Source organism: Chinchilla lanigera, unplaced genomic scaffold, assembly GCF_000276665.1.
Source record: "Chinchilla lanigera isolate Chin_1 unplaced genomic scaffold, ChiLan1.0 scaffold00081, whole genome shotgun sequence".
Lineage (NCBI taxonomy): Eukaryota > Metazoa > Chordata > Mammalia > Rodentia > Chinchillidae > Chinchilla > Chinchilla lanigera.
The window spans coordinates 5884839-5896624 of NW_004955482.1; the positions used below are offsets into that span (position 1 = coordinate 5884839).

An 11786-nucleotide genomic window follows, 5' to 3' on the forward strand; every position below is an offset into this window, starting at 1 on the left:
GCGCTTGCCAGGCAGGCGCTTTGCCGCTGAGCTAAATCCCCAGCCCCACAAGATCTTGAGCACAGCCGTGTGCGGTGTCACCGTGTCCGCTAAGCAGGGTGCCGTTCCCTGCACACTATGCAGCGCTCAATGTTTGGTTCTTAGGAAATCATTTCGCCCTCAAAAACACAAATTGGTGCTGGAGTTCTCCCCAGGGGCTGCTAGGAGCCTAACAGTCGCATCCAGTGCGCCGTGCGGCCCGGAGCTGGGCCCTCGTGAGCTTGGCCGCCTCCCCTCTGGGTCCCTCCTCCCCCATGGGTCTTTTCTGCTCAGGAGGGTGGGGACGGCGACTGATGAGTGGGGCGGGGGGGGGGACACCTGGGCAGAAGGGGAGCCGCCTGGGGTGGGGGCATCTCCAGCGCGAGGAAGGGTCTCTGAGGGCTGACTTAACGGCAGAGCGAGGGGCCGCAGGTCAGTGAAGCGCACACTGTCAGCGCTTTCGTTTGGCGCTCACTGGTTGCAAAGTCATGAAGCCGTTTGCCTTTTGGCGAGTGACGTCTAGACCAGGCTGTTAGCCGCCCGCGCCCAGGGATGTTTGCGAAGCTCCCTCTCTGGGTACCCAGGATAGGGCTGGCAAGCTCAGTGCGTGTGACTCTCCTGAGCAGTGCTGTCCTTCTGTCCCTTAAGTGCCAGCGATTTGGGTGTGGACGCCTCGCCTTCCCTGTGACTGTGCGCCTGGCACATGTTGGTGCTACTGCTGCCCTCCAGGCTGGCGTGGCAGAGCCTGCACTGCTCCCTTGTCCTAAGGTGCACGGGCTGGCACCGCTGGGAGGATATAACTAGAGGGGGCCCAGGAGACTGTGGGGCCGGCGGGGGAATGGGGATGCCAGCACTCCCAGGCTGGTGAGACCTGCACAACCTCGGCGCTCCCTACCCAGGGCCTGAAGCGGAAACGTGTGTCCCCAGAGCAATGAACAGCCGTGAACAGCCCTCGCTGGGGCACTGATGACAACAGTCAGTGCGTTTTATTGCCAGGAATGCTGACCAGGGCACAGGAGGGGGCTCCCTCACCCTCAAGGGACAGGATGGAGAGCGCTGGGGAGCCTTGTCCGATCCAGCTGCCCGGCTGTGCGCCCCCGGCCTGATCCCACCCTCCAGCCACACCCCCTGGGCTTAGGGAACAAAATCTGTTTAAATTTGTCAGGGCCATAAGGCTGGGCTGGAAGTCCAGACACCTCTCCCCAGTGGCGACCCCTCTGTTGCGTCCAGAAGGGGGACCGGTGGACCTGGGCTTTTCCCAACCAAGGTTGGAGGCCTGCGGCCGTCACCTTGGGGGTGACGGGAGAGCAGCCAGATCCAAAGGGATGCGCAGGAAGTAGGAGGTGGCCGCACAGCTACTGCGGCGGTCAGGCACTCACCACCTGGCACCCACGTAGCACCAGCCACCTGCTGGGGGCGCCCAGTGTGGGTGCCCTAGCACCAGGTCCGGCGGGGAGGGCCACCCCCCACCCCCTCAGCGCCTCAAGGGCTCGGTGCCCCTCGAAGACACCAGGCCATACAGGTTGCTGTGTACCCTCGTCACCAGCTGGAAGCAGGGACCCCACCGTATGCCTGACAGCGTCAGGCCCGCCGTCAGGATGGCAGGGAAGGCCCTGGGGCAGCCCTGCTCCCAGTGTGCAGACTGTAAACTCAGGAGTGAAGATCAAAGCGGAGTAGTAGAAAGACCCCATGTTCCTGCAGAGCTGTGTCCCTGCAGCCGGTGAGCAGACCCCATCCTCACAGTCCCCCACACCAGGCCCGCAGGCCTGGGGGATGCTGGCCGAGGCGACCCTCTCAGGAGGCCCTGAGACACCCAGGCCCGACCCCAGCCGCCCTGCCGGCGCTCGGGGGCCTAGGAGTGGGCAGGCTGAGCGGGGCACACACCGTCCTTGCCGTCCAGCTGTGGGGTCAAACGAGAGAATCTGTGGATGAGGCCCGGAGCCTGAGGGACATCCTCCCCACCCCAGCGCTCACGGCCTGCACCTGCTGGTCCTGTCGGGGCGCCACACTGGGCTTCTGGGCCAGGGGTGGCTTCTTGGTGGCCCCGCGAGGGGCAGCGGTGGGCCGGCTGGGCTCCTCCTCGCCGGGCGGCCCCACGCCGCCGGCCAGCGCGTAGTGCTGCTTCCGCAGCTCCCCCAGCCGCACGCGCTCCGCCTCCAGCGTCTTCTCCAGCTCCAGCACGCGCACCTGCGTCGCACGGCCCGGTCAGCGCAGCGCCGGCCCCAGCGGGCACGAGGCTGTGGCCGGTCCGAGCTGCTCACCTGCGTCTCCATCTCCTGCTTTTTCAGCTTGATGAGGGACAGGCCGGAGAAGTCCATGGTGTCTGCGGTCAGGAGAGGAGGGGTTGAGGGTGCGGCGCCCACTTCCGCCTGGCCCGCGGTCCGCCCCTCCGTCGCCCCTGTCACCACCTCTGTCCTCGATCTGCTCCTGGCCCGACTTGGTGGAGGCCACCACGCCGGCGGCCCTCTCATTGACAGCGCGGGAGCACTCCTGCAGGCGGCCGAGGCACGGGCTGTGCTTGTCCGCCTTCACCTGGGGAGGGGACACGGGCAGAGTGGGCTGCACTCCCGGCCCGGGCCTCGGCCGCACCGTTTGTTGCGCGCGAGGGAAGCACAGCAGCGCGGCTCACCTTGGAGGCGGCCACCAGCTGGGCGGTGCTGGCCGCGATCTCGTGCGAGCACACGATGAGCTCCTCGTACTTGCCCGTGTGCAGCACCACCCTGTCCGCCGACTCCCTGCGGGCCGGGCGCGGCTGTCAGGGCCTGGCTTGCCCTCCCGCTGCTGCCCCCACCCCCGACTTCCCGGGCGGGCATCAGCCCCAGCCCCCAGCCGGGCACCTACACCAGCTGCGATGCTCCCCAGCCCACGGCCTTGGAGGCAGAGATGAGGCCCTCTGTCCACCGCGAGTTCTTGGCGTAGAATTCCTGCTGCGTGGCTGCCCCCTGGTGGCAGTGAGAGGACATCACAGGTGAGGAAAACGGGTCCCCTGGGCCGTGGACAGCACCCGCGCGCGTACGTGCGCGGCTCATCAGCTGCGCATCTCCAGGGCTCGTGCTCGAGGGACCAGGTCGGGGTCACGCCCTCCGGGAACCTGTCCCTGGCGGGCCGCTCTGTGGCTGTGACCCGGGCTCACCCTGCCGCTCTCCACAATCTCCTTCTGCAGGCTGGTGGAGGTCATCACCAGGAGCCGGATGGCCTGCAAAGCAAGACGTGCGGCTCTCGGGGTGCCCGCCCCGCCCCGCCCCACCCTGGAGAGCCTCCCCGCATGCCAGCGCCCGCTCACCTTCATCAGGTCTGTGCAGGAGTTGAGGATCCTGGGGAGCAGTGGGAGGAGAGTGTGGCAGGTGTGACGCTACGTGGGGCATGACCAGAGCAGGGCAGGGAAGCAGGTGGCAGCCAGGGGACCTCCCGGGGCTGGAACTGGGGTCGGGGAGGGCACTCCCTCGGGGCAGGAGCAGGACGCACCTCTCGTTCACCTCCAGCTTCAGCCCCGAGCTCTCGTGGCGGGCCTGGTTCATCATGTCCTGCACCCGGGGACAGCCGTGAGCCGGCCGGAGCGGGCAGTGTGCGAGGAAGGGGGCCCGGCCCTGCAGTCCTGGGTCAGGGCAAGAACCCCGGCCGCTCCTGCCCTCCCAGCTCTCACCTCAGAAGCCCGGGGAAATGCGGTCTGCACCCAGCCCCCAGGGCTCCTGCAGAAATAGGGGATCCTGAACCCCAGGCCTCACCTCAATCCTCCGCACAGCGTCCTCAATGGCCGCGGACGTAGCTGCCATCTCCTTGTCGACCACCGCCCCCAGCTCCTCCTGCCGCACATCCAGACTCTTGGGTTTCAGCTCCTGGGAGGAGAGCACCTCAGCGGACTGGCTCACGCTGCGCCCACAGGGAGCCTGGCGAGGGCTCTGGGGCCGCGGCTGGGAGGCCGCAGTCGCTCGCAGAACGGTCCCTTAGCCAGGCGCTGAGAAGGGCTGCAGGGAGCAGAGGGGATGCAGGAAGTTGGGAAATGCGGGAAGGTGGGTCCCAGCCTCGCCTCACCTGGCCCAGCTGGAGGATGCCCTGCAGGGGGCGCCGCACCAGGCTGGGCTGTGCCCGAGGCAGCGCCTGGCGCTCCTGCAGCTGCCCGGTGAGCTCCAGCGCCCGGGCCCCACACTCCCGGCAGGCGTCCATCAGGCCTGCAGAGGGACAGCATGAGCGGAGTCTTTACCGCGGGTCCCAGAGGAAGCCTCGCACCCCTGGCCGCGGCCACCGGGGCCCCACTTACGGTCAGCCGGGTCGGTGGGAGCCAGGTGGGAGGTGGCGCCCCCATTGACAATGGCATCCGCAGCCAGGTGGGAAAATCGGGTCAGGGCTGCCACCAAGGCGGAGGCGTCTGCAGGAAGGGTCGAGTCAGTTGGGTGAGGGGACGCGAGGTGCCAGGGCCCCGGTTCACGGATGCGGGAAGGCCTGCTCCTCTGCCCCTGCAGACACCTGCTGGCCAGTCCTGGCGCTTCCTGAAGTGGTGGCTGCTGTCCCAAAGACCTCCTCCCAGGTGGCCCGCAGGCCGCACTCACCCTCCGGGGAGGCCAGGTACTGGCTGTGGCCGTGCTCCAGCGTGCTCACGGCATCCAGGGCCACCTGAGCCCTGCTCACCAGGTAGGCTGCAAGCACAGGGTGGCCGTGAGGCCGGCAGCCCCTCCCGGGCCGGGGCGGGGCAGGGGCGGACACCCACCCGGAGAGCTGGTGCAGCGCAGGTGCAGGGGGTCGTCCAGCGCGCTCACGGCGTCCTGCAGGATGGCGCTGGCCTCGGCGGCAGCGCCCCGCACCACTGCAAACTGCTCGTCCAGCAGCCTCTGCCGCAGCTCCTGCTCCCGAGACTCCTGGGTGGTGGTGGGGGACAGGGACCCTGGAGACCCCTCCCAGGCCTCAGGACGGGGCCAGCTCCGGTCAAAGCCCACACCGTCCCAAGGACGCTGGGCCTGGGCGGGCCCTGCGCGGGCCGAGTGAGCGGCTCAACAGGGTAACGGACCTTGTCCCAAGCAGCCGGTCCAGAGACCGCCCGGGAGGGCGCCAAAGCCGCGCTCAGGGCCGCCCCGGGCGCTGGCGGCGCGGAGGCACTGGAGCCGGCGTCGAGGGTCTGCAGAGCGTGACGCCGACGCCACCAGAGCCGACACCGGCCCGGCGCCCGCAGGACGACGCAGCAACCCCTACCTTCTCTGCCAGCCGCCCCTGCAGCTCGGCCCTCTCCTGGTCGCTGCGCTGCCGCTCCTGGCTCAGCGCCGCCTCCTTCTCCTGCGCCAGGCCCTGGGCAGCCCGCAGCTCCGCCTCCCGCTGCCGCACGGAGCCGCTCAGCGCGTCCCTCTCGGCGCTCAGCGCGTCCAGCCGCGAGCTCAGCTCCGACCCGCTCTGCGGAGGCACGCGCGGCCCCAGGCTCAGGGCGGGGTCCTGTTTCCTGTCTGTCGCCCCCTGGGTGTGGGTCTGGGCCCCCATGTCACCGTGCGTGGCCCGGCTCGCGTGCAGACCTGGTCTGAATGTCCCAGCCGGGTCCCAGCACCCCGGCCACCCGGCCCTCACAGCACCTGCTCCGTGCGGCTCAGGGACTCCTGCGCGTGCGCCAGCTCGCCCGCCTTGGCCTCCAGCTCCCTCTTGAGCTTCTGCAGCTGGTCAGTCTGCTCCTCCAGCTGGGACACGAACGAGCGTCACCGGGGCTGGCGGTGGGGACATGGGGCGCGGCCTGGAACACCGGGACCCAGGGGCCGTACCTTCATCTCAGACTCCCTCTTCACCTGCTCCATCTGGAAGGCCAGCTGCTCCTTCACCCGCGCCACCTCCTCCTGGCTCTGCTGTGTCACCGTCAGCTGCTTGGCCGTGTCGGCGCTCTGCAGGCCAAGGGAAGCCGGGCTCAGCACTGCCCCCGGCCCGAGGGCGGCGCGGGCGCGGGCGCAGGCGCCTACCTTCCTGAGCAGCTCGGCGTGCGTGTTGATCAGCTCGCTGTGCTTCTCCTTCAGCTTGCTGTAGCGCGCCTCGGTGGCACTCGCCTTCCCTGCGGGGAGGACAGCGGCTGAGGTCGTAGTCGGGTAGGGACCCTGCCCAGCGCCACTGCCCAGCTGCCGGCGCTGCACGCACTCTCCGCCTCCTCGCGCAGGCCCTGGTTCCGCGCGCCCTCTTGCTGTGCGGCCCGCAGCTGGGCCAGCTCGTGGCGGAGCTGCTCATTGTCCACCAGGGCCCTCTGCTTCTGCTTGCGCTGCTCCTCCAGCTCGGCCTCCAGGGCGTTCACCTGGCCCTTCAGCTGCGCCACGTACCGCTGGGCCTGCGGACGACGTGGGGACGGTGTGGGGCTCATGCCGCCTGGGCGCCCGCCTTGTGCCCGCCCGCAGCCGCCCACCCGCCTCACCTCCAGCTTGATCTTCTCCAGCTCGGCGCGGAGCAGCTCCACCTCCCTCTTCAGGTTCTCTATCTGGAGGTCCCTGGGTAGACGTCCTGGGGCTCAAGCCCAGCACCCGGGAGCGCCTCTCCCCTGTGGCCCCCAGGTGTGTCCTGAGCTCGAGCTCCCTGTGGACAGGGCCTCCCCACCCGCACTCCCGGCCTCACCTGTCGTCCTTCATGGAGCCGTTGGGGGGTCCAAAGGTCTGATCGAAGAGGTCAGGCACCACCTGCACGGCAAGGCACAGTGACCCCCACCCCTCCCCTGCGCCCCAGCCACCCGGTGCCCCCAGCCTTGCGGGGCAGGAGGAGGGGACACCAGCACGGGGTGCGGGGTGCTCACCGCAGGCTCCCCAGCAGGGGGCCCAGTGCTGATCTCGATGAGGTTCTCGGGCTCCTCGTCCTCCGGGGCCTCCTCGGGGATCACCACCACGGGCTTGATGTGCTCAGCCAGGGCTGAGGCCCGCAGGAAGTTGGGGGGACTCTGCAGGGACAGAAGTTGGGGCGGCTCAGCCACCCTCCCCTGCGGTCCCCACAGCCCAGGGGCGGGGTGCGGGCACCTCAGGCAGCCGGGGGATCTGGATGAGCCGCTTGAAGTAGATCATGTCCGAGGCTCTGCGGAAGAAGTTCCGGAGACTGCGGGCAGAGACGGGGAGGGACGCGTCACCGAGGGGCCGCAGGGCCCGTGCAGCCGGGCCCACCCGTGCCGGTACCTGTGGAACTGCTCGTGGAACCGGTCCCGGTGGCCTTGCAGGGTGTCCGCCGGGAGACCTGGGGGCAGCACAGGTTGAGGGGCGCGACCTCTCCGCACGCCGCTCTGGCTCCCCTCCTCTACCTGCTGCATCCCCGTTCTGGACCCTCAGATCAGAGACACCCGTGACCCACATCAGATCACCGCAAAGGGCGCCAAGCGTCCAGACCCTTTCCCACACCACAGGACAGGTGCCTTTCCACTCCTGTTCCCCCAGGATGAAGTGGACAGATTCCAGAGCAGCTGAGGGGCCGCTGTCCTTGCCTGAGCCAGGCTTTCCTGTCACAAGGGGCCGGGCACGGCGGCATAGCCTGTCCTGTCAGCAGTCTCGGGGTTGGAGGCGGGACTGCACGTCTGAGCTCGGCCTGGGCAACTTAATGACCGTCCGAGACCTTGTCTTGGAACGGTGAAAAGGGGCTCGGGTGTCATCAATGTGAACGCCCCGGTGCAACCCTCGTGCCAAAACAAAGCCATGAAAGAGTAGGACTACGCCACTCCACTCCGGTGCTTCTCCTGCTTTGGGAAACAGTGATTGTTTTCACAGAACCCATTCTCTACACACATGGTAAGAGCTCACTGTCACTCGTCTGACAGCGCCGGGGCAACTCACAGGAGTGCAGCTTGAACAGCAGCTTGACTGTGTAGTGGTAGAGGTGGCTGCAGTCCTGGATGACCTGGATGAGCGGGGCCAGGCGGCACTGGCCCGAGGCCATCTGGGACACTGCAATGGCCGTGTTCAGCTGCCGGAACACTGTGGGATGGGCGGGAGGGGCGCGCATGAGTGGCGCAGCTGGAGCCCTGGCCCAGGCAGCTGCGCCAACTGCAGGAGCAACGGAGTGGCCATCACTGCAAGGTCACAGCGGGGTGGTGGGACAGGGAGACAGCTCCGTGCTGCACTCCACCTGCTGTGAAGTGTAGAGAAGGACGGGTGGGACCAGGATCCCAGCCCTCACCGCCCCTAGGCCAACAATCAGGCCTGAGTCTGAAGAAGGAGCCCGCAGGTCAAAGAACAAACACGACTGTCTCCGCCCTGCCCGCAGCTTCTCCAGGACAAAGAGCAGGCAGCGGGCCAGGGCGCACAGTGACTGGGCAGCCCCTCACAGAGCACACGAGCGGACTCTGGGGGACGGGGGAGGAGCAGCAGAGCACTTCCACCCCTCCACTTCCAGTTCGCACCACGCCAGGCCTGGAGCGCGCAGGACCGGAGCCACGTAGCACCTGCTTAGCTGCCGCGGCCCACTGCCAGGTGTTTCCTGGCCACCGCGGCGTCGCGCACATCTCAGCAGCCGCCCTGTTCCCGGCCACGGAGCCGCTGGGGTGGGGACCCCTGCACCTGGGCACCACCAGGATGACCTCATTTGCTGCTTCCTCAAGACATCTGTGTCACGTGGGTGGGGCCTGCTGCTGCCCACGTCGGCTCCTCCCGGGCTAGAGCAGCCCGGTGGGGACATGGGATGTGGCCCCCACCTGGTGCCCTCTGGGCCATGAGGACTTGGGCTCGGCACCTCTACCAGGACGCAAAGCCACAGCCCAGGCACTGCTGCACCGCAGAGCCCAGCCCTGCACACTGCCTTGGGCGCCATCCTGGGCCGGGCCCAGAGCGCTGTCAGACCCGGCTCGGAGCCAGCGCAGGGCTCCGCCAGCCTCGACTCCAGCATCTGCTGCTTGCGCTGCTATGGAGCATCCTGGGGTCCCCATTTCCTGCTTGCCAGTGACTCCCGGGCTAGGAAGCCCTGCGTGACTCAGAGGTGGCCATCGTGACCCGAAGGGCCTTTCCCAGGGAGGGGCGCTGCCGGAGCCTGTGGTAGGCAGAAACTGGGACGACACCCACGCCCCAGGCCCCCGCGTCTCGGGACCACTGGGGTGAAGCTCACGGTGCAAGGACAGCCAAGACTGTGTGCCCGCGGCAGGTCAGTCGCGCTTTGGAGGTACCTATTCCTAGGACGGGTGTGGACCCCAGAGGAACAGGAGCTTTTAAGAACTTGTTTTTGTGGTGCTGGGGCTTAAATCCCAAGTGCTCTACCACTGAGACAAGATCTTGCTAAGTTGTCCAGGCTGGCTCCAAACTTTCAATCTTCCTGCCTCAGCCTCCCAACTACCAGGGATTGCGGGTGTGCATCACCACCACTGGCGTACATTTAAGAACACTGTCAGCGGCTAGGTACAGCTCAGCGACCAAGTGCTGGCCTGGAGGCCAGTGGCCTGGGTCTGAGCTCCGGCCAGGTATCAGCCTAACCATTGGTGCAGCCAGGCGCCCTCTCTGGCGGCTCACCTGACTCTGACAGCTTCAGCTCGCAGTCCATGTAGTCGAACATCTCCACAGTGAGCTGGAAGCTGCAAGGTGAGAGGGAAGCAGCGGGTGCTGGGGTGCTGGGCCCCACCTGTCCCCAAGTCGGGAGGGTGCCGGGAGCCTCGGGGCGGGAGGGACATGTCCAGGTTCCAGATGAACCCGGCCTCCCCTCCTGCCCACGCTCCTGGTGCGAGGTGCTCTGGATCTCCCTCGGGGAAGTGGTGGAGGAGACTCACATATTGTTGACATTGGTCCCAGCCGCCTTCTCCAGCACCTCGTCGGTCACCTCCAGGCCCGCAGGAAACTGGGGGTGCTGCAGAGAGACGCCAGCTGCAGGCAGGATGGCAGCCCACACGCAGCCCTCCCGGCGCTGCCCTGGCAGGCCAGCCCTGCCCAGCTCTCCATGTGGACAGCAGGTGGGGAGGCCCCAGCTGGGCGATGCTGCTGCCCTGACCTCGAGGCGGGGGTCTGGAGAGACCCTGGGGAGGGGCAGAGGGCAGGCCCCAGCCAGGACAGACCCACCCAGGATGTCGCAGCGGGAAGAGCCTGCGGCCCCGGCTCACAGCCCCCAAGAAACTACCTTGAGGTGGAAGGAGATTTTGGTCAACAGAAGTTTGGTGTAGACGTTCACCAGCTGCCCGTAGCGGTCGTGCAAGTGGCCCTACAGGGACAGAGCTCAGTGAGGCCACTGCCCGGAGGCCAGGCCCGAGGGTCCAGGCACCAGGCAGGCCAGGAAACAGGTGGGAAGGGGAGGGGATGCACTCCCTCACTCAGCAGTCACTTATCCACTCAGCAGTCGCTGCCCGGGCCCCCACCGCTGTCTCTACTTGCCCTTATCTCAGTCCTGCTTGTTCTAGCCAGGGCGCTCTCCTGAGAAGAGGGCACTTTGTCCAGGGCAATGGGCCAGTTCCGCCCGGGACACCTCATGAAAGTGCCACGGGCAGATAAGGGAGGCACGCGGGACGCCTGCCCTGTCCTGGTCCTCCTGGCTCCGCCACCCACACTGCAGCCCGGGCTGTCTACGGAGGCCCTGTGAGCCCGCGTCCCTGACATCCAGGGACAAGGATAAAATGCAGGGGTCCCTCAGGTCTGTTCTGGGGACCCTGCCTGCTGATGAGAGAGCAGGGGCTGAGACCCTGCTCCCACCCGGGGACCCTAACTCCATCCGGAGCCTCAGAGCACTCTGCCTAGAGCGGCCTGCAGAGCAAGCGGGAAACGCGGCCCCCACCCGACTGTACAGAGCCAGAGTCTGCACCCCCAGATGGACTCTCTGAACGCCACCTGGGACGGCCAGTCCCGGCACCACGAGCCCCAGGGCCCATCAGCAATGGGATCACCCCAGCCAGGCCCGAAAGCAAGGCTCTGAAAGCAACCCACCGGCTTTGCTCTGACACACCCCTGCCCCCCGCCCGACCTCTGCCCACAGAAGAGGGCGAGAGGCGGGTCCCCCGCATGGCCGAGTCACCGAGACAGGGCACCTACCCACAGGTCCCCGATCTCCCGGATGTTGCTCCGGTAGCGCTGGCAGTCGTGCAGCACCTGCGGAGGGGCGAGGGAGTGAGGCGCTGCCGGGGCGGGGCCCCGGGGCGGCGAGGGAGGCACTCACGTTGGCGTGGCCGTCCCGCAGGACCTTGTGCAGCACGTGGCAGAACTTCCAGCTGAGGATGGAGCTGCTGGGCAGCGGCAGGCCGATGGCGTAGGACCAGAAGGTGAAGGCGCCCTTCTCGTGGTGCGTGCCCAGGATGATGCCTACGAGGTCAAGGCCAAGTGCGGGCACAGGGACGGAGCAGGCCGCGGGGTCGGGGCGCCCCAGAGAGGCAGGCACGCGAGAGATGCAGGGTGGCGGCCCGCACCCCCACGCACCCCGCCCGGGCGTGGAGCTGAGGTTTCCAGCCGGGGCAGGAGGACAGGATTGTGGAGGTTGTGCCCACACTTTAACCGCTCCCCGGTTCCCAGCACACCCCGGGCGGGACTGCACACGCTGCCGTGCTGTCCCTGGCCTGGGGACCCAGCACGGACACAAGGATACGCCGGGCATGCTTCTCCTTCACGGGGGCTTCCTGGCTGTTGATGGCCTTGCTGATGCTGATGGCCTGTGGGCACAACGGAGGCAGCTGTCGAAAGCCACTGGGGCTCTCGGGGGCCACCGAGGGCAGAGGCCCCGCACCCAGGTGGCCGGGGCAGGGACAAGGGAGCGTCCCCTCGCCCTGAGCCCCCGCTGGTTGAGCCCTTGCTGAAGCTCAGCTGACGCCCAGCACCAGAGCCACGGAGCTTCCCGGGCTCTGGGAAGGACAGGTGGAGGCTGTGCTGGTGGCCCGGGTGACACTGCTC

The 11786-nt window shown here is 67.7% G+C and overlaps 1 protein-coding gene across 1 annotated transcript; it reads right to left on the reverse strand.

The window, feature by feature from the left end:
- Window positions 1-968: 968 nt before the first annotated feature.
- Window positions 969-11548, reverse strand: Hip1r (huntingtin interacting protein 1 related; the record flags this gene model as incomplete). The annotated part of the gene is given in 31 exon segments (XM_013503574.1): window positions 969-1918; window positions 2002-2205; window positions 2280-2341; window positions 2427-2550; window positions 2648-2753; window positions 2860-2960; window positions 3152-3214; window positions 3302-3332; window positions 3484-3542; window positions 3744-3854; window positions 4051-4187; window positions 4277-4384; window positions 4566-4652; window positions 4724-4871; window positions 5203-5397; window positions 5571-5672; window positions 5754-5870; window positions 5946-6034; window positions 6118-6301; window positions 6386-6458; window positions 6583-6644; window positions 6758-6898; window positions 6975-7050; window positions 7128-7185; window positions 7776-7916; window positions 9438-9499; window positions 9692-9768; window positions 10036-10116; window positions 10938-10994; window positions 11062-11204; window positions 11485-11548. Coding segments are annotated over 31 exon segments (3111 nt in total), but the record flags the coding sequence as incomplete, so codon positions are not given.
- Between the last annotated feature and the right edge of the window lie 238 nt (window positions 11549-11786).